Here is a 22708-nt window from a genome sequence, read left to right on the forward strand (position 1 = left end):
GCTTTATAAAATCTAAGTCCAGACAATTTCCAATTCAAATGCCCAGCATAGCATGACCTTTGTCAGATCTATGAGCCCTAGATGCACCCACTAGTTTTTTATTCTAACCAGCACAGACATTAGACAGGGCACTACTGCTAAGCAGGAGGTTGAATATTTGCATGCTCTTCTATTGTGAAAATGTAACAGTGACAGCACTGTGTCGAATTCTTTTCCCCCTAGAACTTTAACTCCATAGGAGAGGCATAGCTGACAGATGACTCTCCCAACATCTGTGTTATGTACACTGCACAGCTGAGGAACCTTGGATCACTGTCACGGCTTCTCGGAGATGACCTACACCTTTCTTATATCTATCCATGATCAAAAACGTAAAATAAAAATTTGAAAACGCCTTTTTTTAAATGAAAAGTAAATATGGCAAGAAAGATTAACATAATTTAGTCATTAAGCTGTTCACATAGCAGCTCACCATATGTTGTATAAATGTCCTATACAAAATAATTTATCAGACCTGACACGTTGCACATCATATTGTATTATTTAATATGCTTACTAAAATTTCATGGATCAAGCACCACTTCTGAAAGCATACAGAAAGCCCTAGAAAATATTTCTTCATCTTCCGTGATTTATTTTGATTACCTTTTACAGCTACATGATAAAGTGGAACTTGCAAAATTACGTGGTTAAGGTTTACACAGCTATTGCTTCATATACTAAAATATAACAAATGGCTCCATGTCTATATACCATTTTACTTGCATTTAATATTCAGAAGCACATTAAACTAAGCATGTTGCTTTCCAGTGCATATTTTAATAATTTTAACCGGCTATTTCAGCAAACATCCTGATCCACTAATGCAAAGTTCCATAGAGACAGAGAGAGACATCTCCTTGACAGAGACTAAAGAGCTAGGAACTACAAAAGAAAGTGAACAATTAACGTGTGATACATTTTGACCACTCCAAACCTCTACATAGAAATGTATTAATTTCTACCCAGTAGCTGAAACATATGAATATTACTTTTCAATTACTGACATTTAAAATGTTAGAATGGCAAGCATCTATGCCCAGATAAATGGACAAAATTCACTACTCAGAAACCTCGAAAACACAGAAATAATAATGTGTGAGAATGATTGCTTGTCACTGGTGAGGTCTCTGTCTAAATAGTAAGTTAAAACAAAAAGAGTAAGCAGCAAGCTTGTGGGTAACAGTTGTTGGGCAACCAATGGGATTTGTTTGGAAAAAAATGCTCCACACTTAGAGGACATACCAAACAGATAGATATGGCTAGACACATACTAGGCTGAAACCATGCATTTAATCTATAAAGGACCATTTTCCTTTTTTTCTCTCTGACCACTGATGTCAAAGGAAAACAATACAAATGAGATAAGAAAACCATAGTCCAACTTCTCTTTTTGGTTAATAATTAAACTCCCCTGTTTCTAATAATAGGATAATGGAAAACATATTCCTGTGTCAAATAACTCATTGGAATGAGGTCACTAAACACTGTATTTGGAACAGAATTTGCTTGGCCTGCTGAAGTACCTGCCAACTAGTCAAAGTACATCTTCCTTTTTAAGCTCTGGAAGAATCAAAAAACTAACTTATGAGTTATTTATCTTTTATATTTTATGTATCCAAGATAATGCACTTGTCCAGGAAGACACATTGCTCAGCTGTGTTGAAAACTGAAGGACAGCTGCACTGATAACATGCATTTTATATTAATGCTATAAATTACTAATTTTCAATAGCCGTTTCATGTGTAGGAACCTACACCCAACTCTCCCGATATTAGTTACCATAACTTGCAGTAGCTGTAGCCTTATAATGCACACCTGCATTCCACAGAAGAAATGCAATAAAGAACTGCATGTTACCAGAATCAAAAGTGGACTGATAAGAAGTTCTGCCATGTCCTAGCCAATCACCAATGGAAGTAAAGATACATGGTGTCCTTGTTGCTGTCTGGGTCCTCAATTAACAATGAGGAACTCTAAAAGACCCTTTGTATTAATTCAGCCACAGAAGTGAGTATTTCCTCCATTTTGGTCATAGTTTTTATGTTGTCTCTGAGACAGTTTCAGGCAGGCTGCATTACATAAGCGACTACCTTTGTTATTAAAAAGGTCTTACAGAAATATTTGACAACATTCTGCTTTCTGTGGAAGAAGAATATGTGCTATCTTAGGACATTTTTATTCAGTGTCGAAGCGTCTGGAGGTATCTGGGAATCAATGCTATCAAATGCTTCCAAGACCTTCCAGACCTAGATACAGATATGCAAATAGAGAACATTCACCCAAACAATACAGTCCTCTTCAGCACCACATCCTGACCTGAAGCATTTTACCAATTTGGATGGCCAGCAACACTTGCCTAAATACCCTACTCTGATGAGAAGGATATAAAGCAGGGGACTTGAAGTTCAAGAATTCTCCAGCATAAAGCAATGAGACTATCATCATCAATCAGGTTACTGGATATCCTGGAGTGTGCACTGGAAGGGATAACAACCCATTCATATCACTATCATGTTTGAAACATTATGGACATTAGAATTATAAAAAAACTCGTATGAAAAGAAACAATAAAATAGGTAAAAATGCTTTAGTTGCTGACAAAACAGGAGTTTTCAACCTAAGGGGTTCAAAACATCTTTTCCCAGAACAGGTGCAGATTCCTGTTTGGCAAATTTAAGCCCACTGACAAGAAGTTCATTTATTTTGAATTCTTCATTTGAAGTCTGTGGACAACAAGGATTTCATGAAACACAAGTTGAAAACTAATGAGAGTGTGAAATCTTAGCACACCAATGGGAGTTTGAAACTTGTATGGTATCTATTAGTCAAACAAACAAATGAACAAGGCTTTGAACCATCACCAGATCTGAAGAAAACAAGAGCAGTATTTTTCCTCTCCTCTTCCAATGCTGTTGTGGGTTTTTTTGTTACAATACTCTATCAGGCTTGTCTTAGAAGACAGTTTTAGTAGGATCAGTTACCGTATTCCATATTCTTACAGAAATTAATCCTTACTATTATTTCACTCAGTTTGAAGTATAATACAAACTTCTGAGACTTTCACAGTACAAATAGGTATGGTATTTTCACCAGTAACTTAAAGGGATAAACAATTAAAAAATTACTTTCATAGAAGCATATATGTTATCTTATTAAGTGATGTGATAAGCTATAGGGCATGTATCAGGACCAAAATGGTTGTAGTCATTAATTTAAGTAATAAATCATAGGTCCTGCCAACAATGACAGCAAACAGATGCTAACAAGAAAATGTATTATTTAATATTGTCATGTGTTATAAAAATGTAAGTGTTTAGGATACATCTTAAATTTTTATAATAATATGCATTTAATACATTACTGTTTTGACACATACAAGAATCAAATTTATAGGTCTCATTTGGCACTCGCTTTCTCTTCTGTGAACACAGAATGGATTCCTGAGGGGAAAAAAGCTCAAGAAGTGAGTGTTTCAAATAGATGTTTGCAACAAAATCGAGTTGTTTGTCTTGCTGTCTTGGAGTAAGTATCATAAGCACTGGACCTCATTAGAAAATGAAAATTGGCATATTTGCCTGTATGTAAACAAAAGTTTTCCCTGAAAGTTCCCAGGAAATTACAACTATAAAGTTTATCTATATATATGGACAGCAAAAGGTCTTATCATTTGCTACAAAGTCAAAAAAATAATTCTGTACAATCCTTATAAGCAGAATGTCAGTAATGAATAACTCTCAATAAGCCTGCGAAGTTATAAAAATAACAGAAGTTGTATTTTCCATTGTATCTTATAATTTTTTTCCTACATCACTTTAAATACTACCATGGAATGCTACTAATGATTTTCACCAGCTGCATCCGTTGCAAAAACTCCAAACTCAAAACAAAATCTCTGTTAGTTATTAAAACCATGATCTATTCAATTCCTTCCGTTCATAACCGCTCTCCTCTCAGGACTCTGAAAGCCGGACAGAATGATGATCTGATAGAAGTACTGACATCTGAAAGCTAGGAAATGCAATTATGCCTTTTGGCAAGCCCAGCCACACTAAACAGAACCACTGTGCATACACCTTTTCCAGCACTGCATCTCTGCTGCCATACAGCCTCCTGCACAAATTCCCTCTGCAGGAGGGTCGATTGTTTCTAAGAAGATCACTGCTTTTTCTAAACATTTTTGTTTTGCTTTAAGGAAACTGTTTTGATAATAACACTCCTGTTTGCATTCTGTTTCACTTTCATTTTCAATCAACTCCTTCAGGTATCAGAACAGTTCCTTTCTTGGAAGTGCTTTACTCCATGCTTTAAAACACTTGAGGAAGCAGTGATCAGAGTACGGAAACTAAATTTTCTTCATTAAATCTACTGAAGCAGACATTAAAAATGCATTTAATATACTGGGGATGGCTGGTGGGCATCACTGACTGTGACAGGCCAGTTACTGATGAGCTGCTGTCAGACGGCCTTCTCAGCAGGGATCTGTGTCTAAGGCTGCTGAAGGACAGCAATATCTTCCCTTGTGTGTAAGCTCTATTCATCTCCCAAGTATTTACTAAATCACAGACCTCTGCACACAAACCCAGTGTTTCAGCGCATGCTAACAAATGATGGATGGCCTAGTCAATTCGTTATGTCCTGAAAGCGTGATTTCCTGCCATTCCAATCATCAAACCTCTAGAGCCTTCAGAGCTGATCAGTCCTGGAGAATATATTTTGCAGGCTCTATTAAAGGAGTAGAGGTTCTTTCCATCAGTCTCAAACTTTTTTTTCCTGGCTGATTTAAAGAGAACTCCCTCCTTCCCACAGCACCATCGCTACCACTCTTATCTGTGTAAAGTATTCAGGGCATGTACCGTTAGTATGTTAGTAAAATAGCACTCCTGGAACACCAGCCAGTTAAAAAGAGAGATTTTGTTTGTGACTACTATAAAACACAACAATCTTTTATTTAAATTCATCTATACGTCTTTATTATGTAACCTAGACAACCTCCAAAACATTTTGTAACTTAGCTTCTTTGATCAAATACCTTTTACAGCAAGTTGAGTGCTCAAAAGGACCCATTTTCTTTGTATTTGCCTAGTGAAACATATCAGAGCTCTCTTAATTGTGTTCCTCCTAAAAGCATAAGCCACTTAGGAATAAACTTCCGATGTTCCAAAGACAGGTTAGCTGTCAAAGAAATAAAGCTGCTAGATTTTGCCCTTTTCATAGCAAAGCAATATACTTGACAGTCTTTCTTCTACATGCTAGAGGAGAAATTTTATTTAGCTTACCTATTCAATGATCTATAGGAGCAGAATGTATTCTGAAACATTGAGCTTCAAGCTGCTGAAGAGTTAGCTGTCTACAGTACAGCACAGTTTTTGAAGGTGGTGTAACAGATATGAGTAAACTTTAAGTAAATAAGCATTTGGTTACTCTGAAACGCAAAGACCTTGGATTTCTTTGCTTGCTAGGTGTGATCCAGCCATAGCCAGCACAAACCAATCCACATTGCCCTACCGTTCACCTCAACCTTGACCTGGAGATTAAACTCACTTTTATTGCACACAAAGGTCATCTGTGTTAGGTCAAAATTCAAAGTTCCTTGTCAGCTAAGGTTGATATATTCCAACCTTTCCTACTCTAATGCATCAAATTTTTCATGGTGAGGTCATATTCAGCAGACAGTGTATTCAGCAATTTATTGTGCCATTGTAATATAGCCCAGAATATGATTGTCCAAAAAACAACACATGAATAAAATATTTTCCCTTCTGATATAGCAAATCCCCTCTGCTCATAAAACTCTAGCCTAGACTTGTTTGCAGGCTTCAGAGTGATACAGTACGGAACCGCTTCTGAAATACAATCAAGATTACCATTTTTATCATCATTGTCCTTAAGTACAAACAACATGAATATAGCGGTATCCTAAAATCCACAAGTCAATTAAAATGCACATATGGCCAGTGTTAAAACTTCCACTTCATCCTTCCTTAACAACCACCGTAATCTGGCCCTTAAATCTACAGACATCTGTTGGTCTGTCTGATGACACCAAACTTGCTTTAGAATGAAATACTTACAAAAAACAGTACCAAGACTCATATGCTTATCCTGCTTGTGATTATCACAACCATGGAATTTGTGAAGTGGCAAAAAGTACAACTAAATTAAACTTCGTGAAGCAACACAGTAATATACACTGTGACCAAGAGAACTCCCCCAGCGTTGCCACATAAAAGGCTTTTCTTCCTCTTTTTCTTTCTCCTCCTTTTCTTTCTCTTTCTCTCCCTTTTCCTGTTTTTATTTTCCTTTTCTTTTTTCTCCCCTTTTTTCTTTTTGTCCCTTTTTCCCGCTTGCATTTTCTCTTTTCCCTCTTGTCTATATTTATCTTTTTGTCTTTTTTTCTGTCCTTTTTTCTTTTTGCTTTTCTCTCTGTATTTTTCTTTTTTTCCTCTCTTTCTCTCTCTTTTCTTCTGTATTAAACAAAAGTACCCAACACACAGCTGTAACAGACACAGAATGCATTTTTAAATTATAGGAAACTAATTTCCACATCTGCTTTAAGAGGCCCCTCCAATCATTGTATTTCACCATCAAATCTTCAAAGGATATAGGATTGGCTTCTAAGTGGTTTGTATAAATTCCTCAAGGCCAAAAAGGCTTTCCTTTTACTCAGCCAAAATGAATTTCACGAGTGTAATAAGTCCTGTTCTGTGTGATTATTTTTTTATATAAAATGAAGTGTACTCCCATATGGTAGCACTTCCCATATTAGAAGGGAAAATGGTTAAGAGAGAAGGAAGAGACTTATCAGTACTCAAGAATTCAGAAAATACAACCTTAATTTCGGTACTGTATTTCAAGCAAAATTTCAAGACCAACCTTTAAAATAACCCTGCATTTTGCAGGATGGACAACATATGTGGGAATGCTTGTAAGGGAGAGGAGGACAATTACACTTACAAAAACTGTAACAGAAAACTACAATGGACTTCCCTCAAAATTAACTTTCATGTTGACACACGCTTATACATGTCATCTACTTTTTAGTTAATAGATAACACGAAAACAAAAAAACCACTTTCTGTCTCTTTCCAAACAAATCTGGAAGGTACCCATCTCCTGAAGACCTAGAATTTATATGTGCCAATATAAGAATTTTCTGTCTACATTTCTAAGAATTTTCTGTCTGTTGGTATTGGAGAGCCCCAAAACTGAGAAAAAAGTATATTTCCCTTTCTACTCTGAAAGCTTCCACTGTTATCAATAGCTAACCTTTAAATAAGTATCTTACAGTTAATCTAATAAATAATGGAGAGATAAAGTTCTGAAATATATACTGATTTAGTTAATTTCTATCATGCAATACTTTGTATTACAGGGGAGGATAAGTATCCTTCCTACTTAGGGTCATAGGATAAGCAAATAGTTTTTTAACAAGACATACCAACTCCAACCACTTACAAGTTCTTTAAGGCTTGTTCACTGGCATTTAATTGAAAAGAGAAAACCTGTACCACCCTCTGGTTTAGCCTATCAAAGCTGTAATACTGTAAATTTCCTACCAAGGGTTCAAATAGCAAGAACAGCTTTCTAAATGACACAATATCACTTCAGAGCTCACATAAAAATTTACTACACAAAGTAATTATTTCATTTTAAGATTATTTTCAATATGATATGTTTTACTGTAGGTAATTTATGAAAACTTGTATATTGTTATTTTTGTTTTCAAATAATGAGCCAAGACCTCTTTCTCATCTCTTATTATCAATCTGTTTACCTGTGTGTGCAGATTCAAGCACTTAATTTTCAATTATATTAGGCTTTTACTAAAGATAATGGACAAAATCAAACAGTAGTATAAAATTGTGTTTACTCTGAAGTTTAAGATAAAGTAAGAGAAATAGAAAACTTTAAGAATTCTACTGTTTTCATAGCTGCTCCAGCTATATGCTCCAGAATATTTAAACACAGCAATACTAATCCAAAGTATTTGCCACTTCAAAATAGACAGTCTGGAAATATACCAATGGTCATTTAACGTCTCCCTCAAAGTCTCTGCATCTCTATTAATGCCCATCTTCATTTCTCTCATGAGCTGGTCTACTGAAATCAATGACGTGGTTTATACAGGCAGAACATTAATTTATTCTATTGTTAAGTAGTGAGAATATAGAAAAGAAGGAGGAGCTTAAAATGTGCCTTTATGCTTTTTTTGTAAAAAGAAGTAAGTTTCTAGTATTCATAGGCACAAAGGCAACTTTCTACGTGAGATTTGCTAGATCTGTGTTTGCAGAGTAAAGAAAAACAGCCTAGTTCCTCTGCTTTCCAAAATAATTAACAAACTATTCAGAAGAACAGGAAGAGCAGAAGTTACAAGAATTATGTCAGTTTTGCTATGACAAGAGCCTATCCAGGCCGAAAAGAGTGCAACTGAGGTGTCACACGCCTTGATGCTGCCTGCTCATAGGTAAGATTTCCCTGTCTAATGTATCTCTGCTTGAGTTCTGAAAGCCATGTAGACAGCTAGGTGCCCTCTGCTCTTGAGCTTCTTCCTGAGCCAGGCTGACTAAGCCAGTCCTTCTTCTCAGGTAACAGCAGCTCCAAGGAGCCCTAGAGCAGAGGACAGAGATTTCTCCTTCTACCTTGACTCAATCTCCAGGCTCCAGAGGAAGATGAAAGAGAGGAGTAGTCCTACCTTCCCATTTCCCACTGCAACTGTCTTAGGCTTACAAGTACGGCTTGATAATCTAAGCAAGAGCACAAAGGCAGAATGAAATTACTCACAAAAAAGCAATATATTTCCTTGTAAATAAGACTGGCTGGAACACGAAAATCTGAGGCCTATCTACCCCCAACTCTAAAAACCAAAAAGAGGCAACAATGACACTGGAAAAGAGGAAAAAAAAATGTTTACCCAGTCTTAAGTAGTGATAAAAAAAATAACCTTGATGGCATACACGAAAACTTCTTTAGGGCCTCTGTTGCAGTATGAACCATCACTGCGAAAGTGATAAAAATGAGCAAATAATGAAGAGATTATATTGACCAATTTACATTGTAAGACATTACCATGCAGATACATCTTTTCTTAAATGAAGAATCTTGTCAGGATGCTTTCCATGCCTGGTGTCATTTAATAAAGCTATCAGTAATCTGGAGAATGAGCAACATAATTACTGAAAATGTGTGTAAAACCTGAAATGATATTAAGTAAGGAAAAAAACCAGGTCATAAATCTAGAGGAACATGCATCACTTCATATGTTCTGGGAACAAAGACTGCATGTCCAATAACCAAATGTGAAGTTACATATGTTAAAAACCAAATATCCATACTCAAATATCAAGTATATCAATATGAACCTGTGCATCATGTTTTTCTCTTGCTTATTTAGGGAAAAAAAAAGAAAGAAGGAGGAAAAAAAAAAGTTTTTCCCTCATTTAAGCCAGTTTCCCTTACCTTTCTGCTCTAAGAAAAGCTCTTCCTAATCACTAGGAAGGAAGCTTTCACAGAAGGAACACAAACAGGACAGTACGACTTTGAATAGATGCATGGAAGAAAAGTGGAGACCTGTACAGAGCAGCTGCTATAAATTCTAATACTTTGAAATTCTAGTACTTTGAAACTCTCTAGAAACACAGTTTGCACTCAAATAGGCTCAAAAATGAATGTTTCTCTTACATGAATAAAAGTGAAGGTACTGAAAGGGAAGTTGGGCTAGAAGCACCAAGTTTGTTCAAGTAAGGAAGAGAAACAATACAGACTACAACAATTATGCTATGAAAGAATACAACACTCCTAAACGGAATGAACTCCGTTTCACAAAAGTTCAATACAAGAACTTGAAAAGCAGTTTTTGGAATCTCTAAAAGATGTAAGGCTGCTGAGCCAACAACTGTCAGGAAGTTCCTGGAATCCCCAATTCAAGCACAATGTAGTTCCAGAAACTCCAAAAGACTAAGAACAGAACCAAATAAGGAAAAACTTTTTGGAAGAAAAACCAAGATAGTACCAAAACAAATTGGGTCAGTAAACTTTATATCCTTAGAAAACTTGGTAGAGACCAGAGAAAGATTCCATCAAGAAAACTGTAATATTCAATGAGAACTGGACATAACCAGCAGCAGGAAAATATGTACAAAGTATAGATTTGAGAAGGGCCCTGTCAGTTGTCAATCATGTTCTATTGGTAAGAACTTCCAGGAAAAAGTTTAGAAGAGAAACTATGTATTCTGCCATATACAGAAGAAATGAGATTTTATTTTTTTTTTTCCTCCTGGGAAACAACTAAACTGAAGTACTAGGATATCAGCTTGGGTATGAACCAAACCCTTAGAAGTTTGACTTTTCTGAACAAGTTAAAATGGTCTTTGAACACAGTTAAAAGTTGAAAGGTCTAATCTACATCTTGTCACCATAAACAGGTAACATTAAGGTGATTCTTATGCAGAAGACTCTACTTGTAGGCAGCTCTATGTACTACTTAAGAGAGAAACGAGCACTGAAAACAAAGAGATCATAACTTCCTTAGGGCATTTCCTGCAATACCCTACATTTCCTAGAACTAGCCCTACAATGGGTAATCCAATTTAGACATTAGGTCTCACTGAGAAGAACAGTGTCACAGAAGAACATGAGCCCATGGCTAAAGAGAAAGCAGAAGTATAAGATACAGAAGTTACAAAGAAAAACACTATTAGCAAGTAGATAAATTCAGGCAAGAAACAACACAGAAAGGTGGTACACTTTAGAAGAGCACAACACAGAATACAGAGAATTACCAGTCCAGTGGTGTGTATGTTAAGAAGCTCAAAGGAACTACGTATCAGTGATCCAATACTGGCAGATTTATTGTGCTTAGTGCTCAGAATTACATTTTGATAATCCTCAGGTCATCAAAAAATCCTGCTGTTAAACACAGACACATTAGAAGACAAATGCTAAGCATGTAACAAATGCCTTAAGAAAAAATAAATGAATAAATACATTGGTAATTGCTGGGCATGGAATACAAAGTGCAGCACTACAAGAAAAAGAACAGCAATTCGATTCCTGATGTTCTGTTACCACAAAGAACCGGATTTTAAGCAAGGTAGACTAAATCCTTGCTGTCTGTAATGTCACAGAACTGTAAAAAAATACAGGAGTCTCAATGCCTGTATGAAGATACTTATCAGTATTAGAAGCAGTCTAATTTTGGCTATTTGGCATTAATAAATCACACAGCAACACCCTTTTGAAGTAGTAATCTCACCTGTTGAAGCAGTTCAAGAATAGGAAAGAACTACCCTGTTAGATTCACAGGTCACCACAAAGCATAGCTATACAGACTAAATTGTGTAATTGTGAATTCATAAGAGGACGTTCTCATCTCATAATGCGGGTAACAGATAACAGTATGTTAAGCCAGCAAATCACAGAAGCGACTACTATAGCTAATCTCTGCTTTTCAGTGTTTGCCACATGTGAGCTTTAGAAAAAAATGTTTTTTTCCTGGTTTAAAACTCTGCATTGTTATTAGTGCCTAGTTTTTCAGAAGTCATCAAGTTCTAAAACTGAAGAGTCAACAGCTCTTTTGCAGCAACAAAGGAGAGGACTGGGAAGTAAAACCTATCAGCAGAAAGGCCTGGTCTTTTTCTAACCAACTTCTTTTCCCATGTGTCTATGGATCTGTCTTGGAAGCAGGTACCTACACACAGTGACTGACCTCACAAAACAACCCAAACTCTAACCTTCTTTCAAGACAGCTTTATAAGCAGACTGGGAAAAGAGAACATGCACATATATGTGCGTGCATGCATGCATATATACAAACACTCTCTTATAATTTCATTAGCACCGAAGTGATAAAGCCAAGTCTAAGCTCCTTAGACATATGTTGCCAGTAAGTGGTTTCCCAAGTTGCAGCACTGTGCAAGGTTAGCTGGGTTCCCAACCGCGCAATGCTGTACTCGCTGCACCAACCACGTTGCTTTACCATCACTTTTTTCTCTGTAACACGGCTACTCCCTCAGCTTGATTTGTAACTACATTACACATGTTCCTGAAAAGGAAAAGATGGCACTGGACTGTTCAAAAGCCTAAGTTGGCTCTTCATCCACTTACTGAAAGTTACACGCAGCTTCTTTCCTCAGCCACACTTGTGGTAAGACTAGCAAGGCTTGCTCAGGAAGCACGTAAATGATTTTCTGTTTTACTTATTTCTCACCAAAGTAAGCACAGCACTTAAAAAACCTACAGTTTTCTGTATTTCTGGTGATGTTAGAGACAGCACCACTCCTTTCTCCACGGAACCCAGTTTGGTTTCCTGTCCAATTCAGCACTACTAATCCTTCCCCCAAACCTGAAAAAGAGAAAAACCTTGCAAAATGTCCTTTAAAACTCTTGTTGTTGGTATTAAGCATATTTTGGCAATGAAGAACAGTGCATGGAACACATCCTGTAATGTGCACCTTCCCACATTAGCCTGGGGTCATTTGCAAACGCCTTTGACTATCCCGAACACAGCTCAGGCAAGGAAGCAGATGAATGTTCTTGTACGTGATGATCCCTTTTCTGGCCTTCAGCTGGAGAGCAGCACCATGTAAAGCGTTATGGGTCCAGAAAGCCTCTTATCCCTGAGCAGTATCGCAGGCCCGGTTCCACCCTTGGCCTCAGCCACAGAGGAACGGCCAGAGCCTTAAGGCTTTGTTCACATTATAAGATCTATTTGGTGTTTAAGAGCCGCATGAAGGGACCTGAGAGCTTTTACTTGGGCATGTAGAGGAGGGGGCAGGCGCGTTCTGTATTTTGTGCCAACTTCCCCGGTTACAGAGTGAGAAGTGCCCCGTTCCGAGCAGCAGCTTCAGCGTCGCCGTCGATGACCGTGTGCATGTCCAAGTGATTTTTGTACCGTGTGGGGCCTGGAACTGGGGGCACCGGCTGGAGCTGGCTGAGCCGCCCCCTGCGGCCTGTGGCCCGCCCGCAGCGAGCTCGCAGGCCGCCGGCCGGGGCCCGACCCGCCCGCCCCGCGCCGGGCGGCGGCCCCGGAGGGCAGGAAGCACTTACCTAGGGAACTTCTCCTTCAGCTGCCTCAGGCTCTGCCGGGTGGGCTGCACATGCCCCAGGAACTGGGCTATTTCATCGTACTGGGCTTTGGTCAGCTTCATGCCTCGCACCGCCCAACCTCACAGCGCCGGGCCTGCGCGGCGGCGGGAGAGGCGAAGGGAGCGGGGCGGGCCGCGCCGCTCCGGCCCCCGGCACGGCGGCCACACCGGGCGGCGAGAGGCAGAAGGCCAGTGATGGGGGGGTCGCGGCAACCGCCAAACGCCCTGCGCTACTGGTGCCGCGGCAGTCACGGGCGGCTGCAGCGGCCGCTTTCCCGCGGCTCCGCCCCGCGGCCCGGCCGGGGCGGTGCGAGTGGGGCGGTGCGAGCCGCCATCCCGCGCCGCTCCGCTCTGCGCAGCCGCGCAGGCGGGAGGACGGCGCCGCGCGGGAATGGCGCTGCCCGAGGGGTATCGCCGGGCTGGGGTGTCGCGCAGAGGCGGCCTGCCGCGCCTGCGAGCGGAAAGGGACACTGGGCACCCCGCGGCTGAGAACATACCCACCCCAACGCCCTGCAAGCCGCTTCTTGCTTTAACGTCTGCGAGGGCGGAAGGGGCTGGCGGGGCGCGAGCTCCCGCCGGGGCTCCCTCAGGGCGCCGCCGCCGCCGGCCTCGGGTGCCCGCGGGCTGAGGAGAGCGGTGTGTGGCCGCGCGCTGTCGTGTGCCGTAGCGCCTGCCCGGGGATGGGCTGCGCAAGCCCTGCTGTATTACGGCATTAATGTATAATTTTCAACTCCCTTTCCAAAAGTCATTTTGAAGAGGCTGTTTCTGCTGGTGTAAAGGAAAGATAAACGCTGAAGTAGTGGGGCTGGGGCTGCGGATCCTGACAGGGCCGAAGGGTTACTGGCCTACAGCCTCACACATGCAGGAATGACTCCCCCAAGCTTTAGAACAAAAACATTCAAGTTTGTGCTTGGATTTACTTCAAAGTTTGATAGGTCTAAAATTAAGTAAGCGATATTACTAAATGTGATTTAGTTTCTGTACTGGGCTTTTTTAGTAACTTTTATTGAATAAACTTTGAATATAGGTATACCCTTTGATAAACAACATATAAAACTAGAGGTTATGAAGACAATTAGCCATGCTTTTGCCTGAGAAATGTAAGTATTCCCTTTAATTTCAGTTTAATTGCATTGATGAGGTAAATTCAGGCTTCTGGAGTCCTAACCCAGAGGTTTCAGGCACTTAATCCATGAAATTTGCTCTCAAGCTTAAGAACTTAATTTTTTGGTTTTATAGATTTTAGGTTCTCTTCACTTGCTTTCTCACGTGAAAGCTTTAGGATCCCATTTTAAGTGTTTTTCTGCATCTTAGGCAGAAACTTTACAAAGGTTGTTTCAAGAGTACAGGATCTGGAACTTCAAGGAAAAATGAATAGTCTGGGTATAGCAGGGTCAGTCATTTAGGAATATTTGTGAGACAGTGTGTGGCAATGCCCAGTGCACCCTCTATTACTTGATCCTGCATGAATTTTAGTGAGATTTGTCTGGAATCAGGAGCCTTCCTGGAACAGCTCTTTCTGGTACTATGGCCTAAATATAAATGTTTGAAACTTGTTAGTTGCCCCACAGTACAAGAAAATACAGTGAAGTTAATCCAAATTACAGATTCAATTCCTTACTCCGAGATGAAAAAATAATAGGTGAAAATAAAAAAAAGAGCATTTTTTTAAAGGAGAGTATTATTTAATGTAAAGGTACTTTATTTAGCTATATCAAGTAGTATCCCTAATAGTAGGAAATATGTGTGTTTGGGAGGGAAGGAGGTGTGTGTTTGGGAGGGAAGGAGGTGTTCCTTTCAATCTGATATCCACTTTAAAGGCCCATAAAGGTATAATTTTCTTGGGCCATAGAAAGGGTGATTTCCCCCTCTCTTTCCAAAGATGAGAATTAAGACTTTTTTTCTTTTGAAACAGACTTTAAAAAATATATAACTAAATGGTCCTTCACTACCCTTACCGCTGCTCCTTTAGAAACAAACAATAATACTTTAAGAAACAAACAAATGACATCTTGCTGTCTTTGTTGTGGGATAATTTCCACTGAAAGTGGTTTTAAAACCCATCATTTTACTATCTATAACTTGTATCTCTGTTCATTTCACTTGTTCAGTTAGAGTGTTTTTGATTTTTTTTTTATAAATCAAATGTCATTTTATTCTACAATGCACAGAAGTGAAATAGGTTTGAAGAACTCCAGTATGAAGTTACCAGTCTATCAATCAAACTTTATATTTATGCATCTTATGTATCATGTATATATTGGATATGTTTTGTAGACTTTCTTATTGGAACAAGGTTTTGTAGATTTCAAAATTATTTTAAAGAAGAGTAAATAACCTAGTATGATTGTGCACTGAAGCCAAGAGGAGCTAGTATGCTGTCATGAGGAGGTAACAGCCGTCAAAGATGTGAACTGCCAATTTTTGTCTCAAAGAAGCATTTTGCACGGTGAAATGCAAAACATCAGTTCTGTATGCAAAGTATAAGCCACTCTTTGCCTAAATTAGTTAATACATAGCTATTCCAATGAAACATTCAAAAATGCAGTGAGAAAAAAATGTTTGTAGCAAAAAGAGTTAATGAAATACTTTTTTCCCAGCAATCAAATTGCCATTGCAGTTTTACTGTATAAAACAAACACCAGACCATGTATAATTAAGCTGTGGACATCTGTATTATAAGATGCTGTAGATGGTGGAAGTTTGCATAAATTCAGTAAGCCACTGGATGAAATACATAAAAAAAAAATGCATGAAAAAAAATTTACCTTTGGCTCAGGGAGTCTCAGAGCTGCAAATGGATGCTGGGAAAACGTTCTCAGGAAGTAACTATGTGCTTGCTTTGTTCTTACATTGTTTCCTTAGTATCTGCCTGTGGCAGCTGCTCTTGATTTTTGGATTTTTGCCTTGGGGTTGGGTTCCAGTCCATCTATTATATAAACAGTTCCCTTCCAAGAAGGACACAGGACTAAAGAGAAAGAAACTGTGGGAAAAACAGACTGGAAATGACAAATTGGGGGTGGGGGTGGGGGTGGGGGGGGGGAAGGAAGAGGATGTGTAAGCTATAGGGGGAGAACACAGACAGGGAGACAGAGTAGAACACCTGGCAGAGGACTTCCAGTAATGACTATCATTCCTTGCAGGTAGTCTTGGCCACAGTTAGTGTAGGACAGTAGGTAATCGACCCTTGGTCTATTTTTTGTTTTGTGTTAGTTGATAGTTTAACTGTGGTATTGGTGGGTGTCTCCCATTACCTCAAGAAGATGATTACGTAGTGTGATTTACAGCCAAGTTCAGAGTTAAAATACCATTCATTATTATTCACAAAGCTTAAAACCACTGTGTTTTGAGAATATGTAATTATAGTAAGATATTGTGAGGAATCAATTCATGCACAAAGTGCAAATTTTGATTTGATTTTTATGACCTTACAGCTATCTTTTTACTTTATCACCCCATTTCTTCATAGACACAATTTCTGGTCCATGTTGATTTCTGTAACAATATTAATGCCAAGACTGCTAGCAGTCATACATATTTTCCAATATATCGATCATAGATTCTAGTGTTGGGAACTACAGTAAGACTAGAATCTAGTTTGCAGCTGATTGGAGTGCTTGTTACAATTTTCTCATGCTTGTAATATTCTCACTTCATTCAGTGTGGTGCACATGTTTCTGCAAGTATTTTTCAGTCTTTTGATATATTTCCTGTCATTTTTTTGGGTTTTGAAGTTCAGCTCTTCTTACTTGACATTTTTGTATTGTAAGAAAATCTTGAGCATGCTTCTACTTAATTTGGTAGCAACTGTATCTGTAACAGGTCTAATAAACACCTCCACAGGATACAGTTGTTACCTCATAAACAAGGAGAACCCTCAATTTATGATCTAATTTATATCCATAGGTTTTAATGTACTTTCTGAAAGTGTATTGTGAAACAAACTATGATATCTTCAGTATGTATTAAATAAACAAATAAAAAAAGGATCAGTTGGTCTATATATATCACTGTTAAACATTAACTGTTTTGCCAATTCACAAAATGATAGGTCACTGCAAGTTTCTGGTTTTTTTCCCTGAAAGTATTCATGGAATTGCTTGATACCACGATGCTGTGAAGAACATGACAGCAATACAATGATTATACATTGCAGAATACCAATGAAAAAAGGCAGGCAGGCATTGTTTTCCTTCTGTGTTTTCAGATCTGTTCCTCATAATCACAGAAGTCATTGAGACAGATTAATCTACTTTTCTGTACTATTTGTATACCCAATATATCTTTCTTTAAAATACTTCTTTGCTTGTTGAATTAATTAAAAAAAAAAAAAAAAGTCTGCATTCATAGTGTTTTGAAAACACTGCTTTATATGCATGGGCCCTGATCTATGGTCAATTGAAAGTCTATCAATTTTAATGGACTTGGGCCACTTTTATGGTTCTAAGCTGCATGTTTATGTATTTTCTGTAACAAGCCATAAAAGATTTTTGAAAATGATGAGTTATTTAAAAATCAATTTCTATAACTGTGGTGGTAACATGCTCTAAAGTGTTCTTACCCTGCCACTTGACTCTAGTTCCACATGATGAAATTTCTGGAGTTTGGATTTGCCTTTTAAGCTCTTAGTAGTCAGATACAAAAGCCTATATGAAAATACCTTTCTGGTTTCCAATTAAATTATTTAAAGTTAATTTGCCCTCTTCGTCTATATGTATTAAAATATCATTAACTACTGCATACTGCTTTTTTCCCCAAGGGATTTCAGATTCATTCACTGTACAGAGAAAACACTGTGGTTGTGTGATGAATTAGATTGTTTTCCATAGGACCTCTGCCTCATTTGTTGCAGAATTTGGAATACATACTGGGTGAATGAAGCAGGAACTATAGAAAGAAAATGTAAGTGTAAAGATAATTTAACTGCTGCCCAGGAAATATGGATTCTCTCCTTGCGTCTTTTATTGGACTTTTTATGTAAGCTTAGAAATAATTTGATGGAATTTTCTTTCCATGTGGCTTTTTTTAACACAACATGCATGTTATTCTGTGCCAACTGTTTAATTTAATTACACAGGTGCCATAAGCTGCTGGCTAAAGAGATCATCTCAATCTGCTCTGGCCAGTTTCAGAGTAATACCTGTGCACTTGTATTACTGCTACTGCTGATTGTGTGCATACATGGTCAGATAGATCAGCTGATCCTGCTGGAAACTTAACATGCAACCCCCCTTACACCCCTAAAAATATTTTTCAGCTAAATCAACTTGTGACTCCAACTCACTGAACAGCCTTATAAATGTTAGTGCCAGCACATGGGAGGAAGTAGGGATGCATAGTCAGAGACAGCAGGGCTACCTCTTTCTGTTGACGGTAGCAGAGCCTTGGGGGATTAACCTCACAAATTAGACATCTAAATTAGGTGCCCACCATTAAGCAATATGATTATCCTGCATATGTTCTGCTAAGAATTTGCATTTGAGAGCATCATTGCACTAAATGCTAAGTACTGTCAATGGAACTGAATTTAATGGAAGTTGTACCCTGAACATACACAGTACTGAGCGTGGTACTCTGAAAAATCAGGTCCTAGGTGTATTACCCTGGAGAGTCCAAATCAGTGAAAAGTTTTGGCCTAAATTGTTCAATATTAATCTCTTTCGTACACATACATATGTATGAAAAAAGAAAAAAAATGTACACACATGCAAAAATATACAAATATGTACATGACAGAGAAGAAGATGTTTTGGAAATACATTTGCTAATATATATCTTCATGCTAGTGCTTATGCATTAAGCTACTGTGGTAGTGAACTTCATTAGAGAACATATATTGAAATTAGTAAGACTATTCTTAGTACGTGTGACAACGCATGCAGTAAAGAATAAGTGAGGTCAAATTTTGAATTTAAAGGTTGAAAACAGTACTGCAGAAGTGCATTATTTTCTATGCAAGTAAGGCAAAGGAGGGAAAAAATAGAAATTAAGAACTGGTTTGTAATGCAGATAAACGGAGGGACTGAATCAAGGTTGTACAGCAAAAGGGGTGGTATAATTTCCAAGTTTCTCAGCTTTTGACATTGTAACAATAATGTTGCAATGTGTAAATATATGAAAACAAACAACCCATGTAAAATACAACCATTCTAGTGAAATAAAGAGTACCTTTGTGATAGATTGTATTGTTTACAGTATTTATTTTTTATTTTTGCTAATTAGAAACATTTGGAACTTTGCATTTTATTTCCCAATCATTATTTTGAGACAGCAAGGCCTTACTGAATGGCCTGGTTTTAGTAACTTGTTGGAAACATAGTATCTTAATAGGTACATAGTTTGTTTCTCTTCTCTTGCAGCCAGAAGTATTTCAAATGGAAAGGTAAATAAATACTTCTAGAACTAGCTCCAGTATTGTGCTTTATTGCTTTCTAACAAGATCTCTGAAAGGGTGACAAATTCTTCCTAAGCATGGATTGTGAAAGAGATAACAGATTAATGTTAACTCTCTGACCTGTTGATTTTTCCGGTGCCTAACAACTGGCAACAGAAACTTGAACCTTCAGAGTTGTGTGCTGTTGTGGTAGTTTGAGTCTTTTTTCTGTCCAGCACCTTTTACTCCCACTCACTCAATAACACAGCAAAGGTTTGCTTATATAGCTTGCAGTGACTCACCAATGCTGTTTGGCTTCAATGGGAGCTTGGTATGATTAGCCAACCTGAAAATTAGAACCTTATTATGTGTAGTCTGGAACTCTTAAGCATATAACAATTTTTGGTAACTTGGGGTTATTTCAGATCAGATAAGCTTTGGGGAAGGACATAGAAGTAGGTTAAGGCTAATGTTTTTTTTCCCTAGTAGTGAAATTTCTCTTGTCACCTTATACTTAGGGAGTTATGTTGAACAGCTGAGGTTTCTTTCACTGTTTCTCTTCTAAAATGCTTAATGCTTTATTGCCCAAGGATTCTCACCTCTCATTACATATAAAATATTTTCACCATTAAAGAACTGTAATATTCTTTGAATAACTGTTACCACAGAATCATAGAAATGTAGAATGCAGCTAACCTCAAGAGATCGTGTAGTCAACCAGATCAGATATTTGATAGTATCAAATATAACTGCACTGCCTCATACTGAAATATTTCTAATTTGTTATTGTAGACTTCCATAATGAGGTTTTCATAGTCTCCATTGCTAACATGTTCCAGTATTTTACTTCACTTGGATATGGAAAGCTTGTTCCTAACGTTTAATTCCAAGCCTGCAGATTGCAAATGAAATCACTTACTTTCCTCTGTATACTTTGAAGAAAGGGGAGAATGATAAATCACTGGCTTATTTACTTGTTTCAGAATTATTGTAATGCTGATCTGCTTCCCCTGGTTTTGTTTGGTAGTGTATGCAATCCAGTTCTTTCATTCCTTTCTCATAAGTCATTTTTTTGCTCTCTATACTTTGCAACATCTTTCTTAAAATCCAGTGCAAACTACTTCAGCTGAGACATTTAATTTTGCTGAGTAGAATAAAAATTCTCATATTTTCTAAGCAAGATTCCTGCGTACAATTGCTCAAATCAACTACCGAAAAAAATGCACACTGCAAGTTTGTATTCCACCTTTATACGCACCAGTGTTTTATGCTAGCTCATAGAAGTAGTGCCATCAAGGGAAAGCGAAGTATATGTAGTGCAATGGATATACTGGTTTCTCTCTTACAGGAAGGGATTCAGTGTGAAAATTACAATAAAATAAGAATCTGAATGACTAATGGGAGAACACTAATATTTTCAATATTTTTGCATGGAAATTCATAATAGCATTACAATTTCCTGAGTCTTCCATTTCTTCTGATACCCATTCACTCTTTTTAACACATGTAAAACATATTTGACGTTTATAATAATGGAATGATTAGGCATGTAACTGACATCAAGGTTTAAGGGACTAGGTGACATAGGGAATTTATGTTCCACTTTAATCCATTTATCAGCCTCCTCTGGGAACTGATTTTAAATCTAACCCAAGCCATACCAATTTGGGGGAAAAAAACCCTGTCTAATCCAACAGCCTGGAAAACATGTAAGTGTATGAAATTATTGTTTAGGCTCCCCCCACCTCCCTCTCTCTTTGATTAAAGAAAATATTAATGGTTGATATGATGACATTCTCTCTGGAATCATGTGGCTATTTGTTCAGATCTGGTGTCTTTCAGTTCAATAATCAAGAGACATGATGATACAGATGGATTATTTGAGCCACTAAATAAGTGAAATATAAAAGTAGTAGCCATTAATTACTTCTTTGCACACCAAATCAATTTTAATTTCAATTATAAAAAGAAAAAATATTTTACTAGATTAATAGTGCCTGCCTTTTTTGTTTGTTTGTTTTTGTTTGTTTGTTTTTGTCAGGGAGGAAAGGTTTGAAGTGTATTTGCATTATGCAAATTTGTACGGTAACACTAAAACCAGTTGCTTCAAAGATCTCCAAAGGGGAAACGTAGGTTGCCTAAACTTAGGCAGTCCTGAATGAGGTCACCTATTCCCCTGTAATCAAACTAGTTTGCCCTTTCTGTTCTATAAACTAAATGAAGTTGCTACTTGGTTAGTAACAAGAGATGTATAGGATCAGGTTCTAAAGTACTCTAGGGTGAATCCAAAATCATGTAATTGGAGTCAAGGTGATGTAAGCATGTTCTGAATTGGACACATTGTACAATTCATACTGATATAGTCAGTTACCTTTATAATGCAAGGAATGGTAAGAGAAGAATTATTGCTACTTCTTGATATTTGACATCGGCATTCAGGCACATATCTGGAGAGATTCAACTCAGGACCATGTGTTTTACATGTTCAGTCAGAATAATTTGCTGCCTACTGAGGTGCCAATCTTAGGGTTTAAAGATGAAAAATACGCTCCTATTAGTCAAATATTTATGAGTAGAACCCAGCGTGTTTAAACCTTGTTGACCTTTACATAGTTATGACATATATATCATCTCTTGGTTATCCTTACTGTTGCTTTGGTCTGGAAAAAGTAAAACAAGAGGTTAAGTAGTCCCTAAGGGTAAGTTAAAATGTAGGCTACTGCCATGTTGTGTGGCTTTAGTATACTTAGTGTCTTTCATGGCAGGTTGATGAGACCGCTCAAAGCAATAAATAAAGCTTGCTAGATGATGCCATTTAAGAAAAAAATCAGTTTTGAAAATGAGTTTACTGTTTCCGTATTTAGTGTTCTAATATTGGAAACAATATATTTGATAGTATTTGTTAGATGTATAAAGCCTAACTTTTTTCTGTTTAAGCAATCACATTTAAAACAAGCTTAAAATGTAATCTAATATGCTAAGACATCTATATGTTCTTTCTGATTTGAGGCCAGAAGGAAAGCCGCTATGGCCATTTAGCCTGATTTCCTACATAACATATATTATAGGTAATTCATTAATTAATTGCTGCTTATAATTCAGCCACTGTGAATGAATTAGAGGGCATCTTTTTAAAACAAGATTGTAACCAAAAAGATCTCAGATCTTTAAATTTTGATTTAAAATTGTCAGGAAATACAGACTCTTACT

At 37.7% G+C, this 22708-nt stretch overlaps 1 protein-coding gene across 7 annotated transcripts in view; it reads right to left on the reverse strand.

Annotated features, from left to right (window-relative positions):
• CDIN1 (CDAN1 interacting nuclease 1) overlaps positions 1–13423 on the reverse strand; it is a 137489-nt gene extending 124066 nt beyond the window's left edge. For 6 of the 7 annotated variants that reach the window (XR_005105573.1, XM_037396198.1, XM_037396202.1 and 3 more), the window contains exon 1: positions 13088–13423. Coding sequence is in view for 6 of the 7 variants with exons in the window: in XM_037396198.1 (XP_037252095.1) it covers positions 13088–13188 (101 nt within the window). In the remaining variant the exon portion in view is untranslated. Of the gene's footprint in view, positions 1–5319; positions 5391–13087 lie in introns of those variants that run through there. The other variant, XM_037396200.1, reaches the window with a different exon arrangement.
• Between the last annotated feature and the right edge of the window lie 9285 nt (positions 13424–22708).

This window comes from Falco rusticolus, chromosome 7 (genome assembly GCF_015220075.1).
Source record: "Falco rusticolus isolate bFalRus1 chromosome 7, bFalRus1.pri, whole genome shotgun sequence".
Classification (NCBI taxonomy): Eukaryota; Metazoa; Chordata; class Aves; order Falconiformes; family Falconidae; genus Falco; species Falco rusticolus.